At 45.7% G+C, this 4,797-nt stretch overlaps 1 protein-coding gene across 1 annotated transcript; it reads right to left on the bottom strand.

Annotated features, from left to right (window-relative positions):
• Positions 1-1,601: 1,601 nt before the first annotated feature.
• BEX1 (brain expressed X-linked 1) lies at positions 1,602-3,297 on the bottom strand. The gene is made up of 3 exons (XM_023202219.1): positions 3,079-3,297; positions 2,604-2,693; positions 1,602-2,231 (listed from the first exon to the last, which is right to left on the bottom strand). The coding sequence occupies exon 3, from the start codon at positions 2,224-2,226 to the stop codon at positions 1,849-1,851; it is 378 nt and encodes a 125-aa protein (XP_023057987.1). The 5' UTR covers positions 2,227-2,231; positions 2,604-2,693; positions 3,079-3,297; the 3' UTR covers positions 1,602-1,848.
• Between the last annotated feature and the right edge of the window lie 1,500 nt (positions 3,298-4,797).

Here is a 4,797-nt window from a genome sequence, read left to right as displayed (position 1 = left end):
CATAGGAGGGATAATTACACTAAGGCATGAACACTCTATCCAAGGCTAACATGAAATTTACATATCTCAGTTCTGTCAATGGGAATTTTTATGTGCTTCATTTGCTTTTGTAAGCTCACTGAATAGTTCTTTGGATCTGGATCTGTTGTTAGCTTGTATTTCTTTTTAACATAATCCATGTTAAGAAAAATACAATTGAGTACAAAAGAAATCACCTAATATCCCACAAAAGATAACAAAATTCAAATTGTTGTGTAATAAATCTAATGCTTTTTTCATGATCTCATCCTTTACATTTTAATGCTTCCCTGAACTGAATTCAGATATTCTTTATATTCTGCAAGTTATCATGGCTTTTAAGAATTGATACCGGCCAGGTGCAGTGGTTCACGCCTGTAATCCCAGCACTTTGGGAGGCCGAGGCGGGCGGATCACGAGGTCAGGAGATCGAGACCATCCTGGCTAACACGGTGAAACCCCGTGTCTACTAAAAAACACAAAAAAATTAGCCGGGCATGGTGGCGGCTAATAATGTGTATGAATCCACATTTTCAAGAAAGTCCCCTGGTGATTCTCACACAGGTGGTGGATTAGCATAGTTTTAGAAACAATGTGACATTACTAAATGAACCCAGTGTTCCTTTAGGAATGGCAAGTAATCTAAGTTACACATCCAACAGACATTTTAATCCTGAGAATAGGAGGTATGCTGGACTAGTGAGACCTACTTTGAGCACTCTGCTAAATATCTGAAGGGAAAATCTGAGGATGGGAGTCTTGCATAATAGGTGTGGATGGGAGAAAAAACAGGTAAACACAGGTCTCACACAAATGACCTCATTCCAGTCATGTGAAGGAAATGCCACCCCCAATTTATACAAGTTCCTGGGTTTATTTACCTGGCTAAGAGATCCAAATTTGATCAGCAAGTATTTTTTTCTTTTTTTAAAAAAACTTTTAGGTTCCAGGGTACATGTGAATGTTACATAGGTGAATTCCTGTCATGGGCCGGGGGCAGGTGGGGGGGTTGTTGTACAGATTATTTCATCACCCAGGTATTAAGCACAGCACCCAATAGTTATCTTTTAGGTTCCTCTTCCTCCTCCCACTCTCCACCCCTACAGATCCCAGTGTGTTGTTCCCTTTTTTGTATTCATGAGTTTTCATTTAGCTCCCACTTATAAATGAGAACACACAGTATTTGGTTTTCTGTTCCCGCATTAGTTTGCTAAGGATAATAGCCTCCAGCTCTATCCATATTCCCACAAAAGACATGATTTCTTTATTTTTATGGCTGTATAATATTCCATGATGTACATTTTCTTTATCCAGTCTCTCATTGATGGACTTTTATGTTGATTCCATGTCTTTGCTATTGTGAGTAGTGCTGATCAGCAAGTATTTATTAAGTGACTCTATTGCTTTCAAAGGTTATTTAAAAAGGTTTCCAATTCTTAAATTACAGAAAATATAAAAAATACATTAACCCATCTAATAGAATGAGTTCCTATATTAATCCTTTGGTATATTTAATTTCAGTACTTTTCATGTATTAAGTAGATTAATATAAATTTTTAAACAAAAAAGAATATAGAGATTGTTTTTTAAAGCTGCTTTATTAACTTCACAATATATAATGAGCATCTTTCCATGCAATAGGTAAAATTTTTCTGCTAACAAAAATCTTTCAGACTGGTTCAAAAACACAATATTCAATTAGAAGCTGGTAATAGGACACCCACGTAAACAAGTGACAGGTAAAGGTTTACAACAAGGGCACATCATGAACATGTAAATTTCGAAAGCAGGGGTCTGTCTCCCTAATAACTTTAGGGAAATCATCAGGATTCAGGGCATAAGGCAAAACTCATCGTGATGGTCATGGTGAGGGGGATCAGTGCTGACTGCCCGCAGACTATGACTCAACTGCTTTTCCCTCAGCTTTTCCATCAGCTGTCTCACCTCCTCCCCAATCCTTTCCATATTCTCTTCCCTCATCCTTGCCTGTGGTTCTCCAAGCCTATGCATCATATCCCATCTATACTGCAGGATGGGCTGCCTAACGCGGAACCGCCTACGATTTCCTCTAGGCACACAGTATTCACCAGCATCCAAAGGGAGGGCCAAAGGCTCCCCTTTATTAGCAACTTGCTCCTTTACTTCATTTTCTTGATTGGTATTTTCCATGCTGAGATTGTTTACCGCTCGTTTCTCTTTGGACTCCATTACTCCTAGGAGACAAAAGGAGAGAGAAGGGGCTGAACAGCTGGTGAACGCTTCAGTACCGAGGACAGAGGCACGGATACTCATTTTTCAGGATTCCGCGTCATGGATATCAACATGTTTTGTTTTAATTTCATGTTTCCCACCAGAGAGGCTTAGTGCGCCCACTAGGGGGCCCCCCTTCGAGCCCCCCCCCCCCCCCCCCCCGCCCCAACGACCTCTCGTGTCTTCCCCTCCCTTCCCACAAACCCACCATTTTCCCTACAGATCCATCCCTAGATCTCGGCAGGCACCAAAATGGAGGACGGGAGATGGGGGAGTTGGGAGGGGACCACAGACTGGACTCTGCACCCGCCCCCACCACCGTCCCTCGCACTGACCTGGGCCTATCCTTGCAGTCTCCTCCTTCTCCCGATTCTCGCCGCGAGGTGCGCCGCCGGGACACTTGGCCCCGCAGACCTGCAGACGGGCTGGGGCGCGGGGAGCGGGGGCTGCTGCAGCGGAACGCTAGCGAGGAACCGCGGGCACCCGGCTCCTTCTGCGCCCAGGGCCCTCCTCGCTGCCAGCGCCCCGCGTCTCCCGCCCCCCCGCCCCCACCCTCGGCCGCCCCGCACCCCGTGATGTTCACCGTTTTCCTGCAAGGACTCGGGAATGGTTTTCCATCCCTCTTGGTTGCTCTGCTGCCCCTGGAGCCCCAGCCGCCCCTGCTTCCCCACCCCAGGGGACCACTATGTTCCCAAGAATGTTGGGTTCTGGAGAAAGCTGGCCGGGACCCCCTGCGCTGTTCTTCGCCCATCAGGGGGTCGGTAAGCCGCCGCTGGCCTGGTCAGGGCGCGCCGGCCCGGGGGCCCTTACCTGCTCCGCTTTTCCCCGGGCCGGATGCCAGCCCGCCGAGCGCAGGGCAGCGGGGAGCTGGTAGCTAGACGCGAGTGACGACTGCACCGAAGGCTGCGTAGGTCTGCAGCTCCCGGTCACGTGTGGGCCGTGCGTCACCGCCAAGCTCACCCTCCTTCCCACCAACCCCCGGCGGCCACTCAACTGGTACTCCCCTCTTGGAACACACAGACACCCCCCTCCTCCCATCTGTGCGCGGTGCCCCAGTGCGCACAGCCCCGTCACTCATCTCCGTCCTCTCCAATCTGAGGGCCCCCAAGTGGCATCATCGCCTTGCGGTTGGAGTTTACCCATCTTCAGTTACTTGGGAGGGTCTGTACCCTTCCTTTCCCCCACCCCAAACCCCCGGACCCTGGCCTTGGCCTTTTCTGCTTTCTCTCCTCTTCTCCCTGGCTATGTATATGCTTCCTAATAATTTCTCTTTAATTCCTTTTTAAAAATCAGCATGCTTCACAAAATTGAAAATAATCAAATTTTATTTTTGAAAGAAACACTTCAACCTGGTTAAGTAATATATTTATATATAGTTCATGTTCATCTATAGCACACAGAAAACATTTTCTCTGGGCTCCACACCATCATTTTTAGAGCATTCTCACTTGTTTGAAATTTTTATGGAAAAAAAGGAGAGAAAATTTTCCTGAACACAGTTGGTGTTTTCAAAATAATCTGTGAAGTAAATCTTCAGGAAACAGTTCTGTTGTCAGATGTTGGCCATTTTATGTAAATAATCTACCTTTTTATCCTTCTGAGACAAATTTCAAGTTTAAGAAACATTTTTATTTTATTCTATTATAATAAACATTCATTAAATATGAAAAAAACATTTGCTGACAACTAATGCCACCTGCTAAAATTAGTGGCTTTCACTGTTGATGGTTTGAAGATCTAAGCAAAAGGAAGAGCTATGAGGCCAAGGCAGGTTGAGTGATGCAGAGCTAGAGCATCCCTGCCCTGACAAGAGATTGGGAAGGTGCTGATCTTTCACTGTTATATTACAGAGCTTCTTAATTCTTACGTTCAGACTCCTAATTCTGTTGCTTACTCCAAAAATATAGATGGACAGGTGACCAAGGTGGTGACCTTAATATATCACTTTACCTCCTTCCCTCCATTTCTTCCCCAAATTCCCACCTAGTGACTCACTTCTGAGCATAGTTGGGAGGTCTCTTCCCATTCTGGAAACCAGAATAGGGCTTTTCTACAGCTCTGTGGTGAGAGATTCCAAGAAAAGCCTAGAAGTAATTGAGGAGGTGGGAGGAGTGGGGAGCAGTTCTCAAACCTGCTTGCTCTCTTCTCTCTTTCACCCACCCCAGGGAAAAGCCTCTTTGGGACATTTTTGCTATCTTTCACCTGATTTTGTAGTGCAGAATACTGAGACCCTCACCCTAACTGTCTCACATCCAGGTCACCCAGAAGAGCCTCGTCTTGCTGCAGGGTCACTATCTGCCAGTCCATGCCCACTCTGATACTTCTTCATTTATGCTAGGGCCTGAGGAACACTCTCCACTGACCATTCTCACCATATTGGCTTTCTCAACTCAGAAGCCCATAATACTACTATTTCTTCCTTTTCTTCTTCTTTCTTCCTTCTTCCTTCTCCTCTCTTCTTCTTCTTCCTCCCCTCCTCCTCCTTCTTCTTCTTCTTCTTCTTCTTCTTCTTCTTCTTCTTCTTCTTCT

The sequence above is a fragment of the Piliocolobus tephrosceles genome, chromosome 12, assembly GCF_002776525.5.
Source record: "Piliocolobus tephrosceles isolate RC106 chromosome 12, ASM277652v3, whole genome shotgun sequence".
Taxonomy (NCBI): Eukaryota; Metazoa; Chordata; class Mammalia; order Primates; family Cercopithecidae; genus Piliocolobus; species Piliocolobus tephrosceles.
Note: the sequence above shows the minus strand (reverse complement) of the source record. Positions and strands in the feature narration are given on the sequence as shown.

Excerpts from the sequence above, each read along its gene's own strand:
- BEX1 (XM_023202219.1), bottom strand. The coding sequence starts at position 2,226 with ATGGAGTCCAAAGAGAAACGAGCGGTAAACAATCTCAGCATGGAAAAT.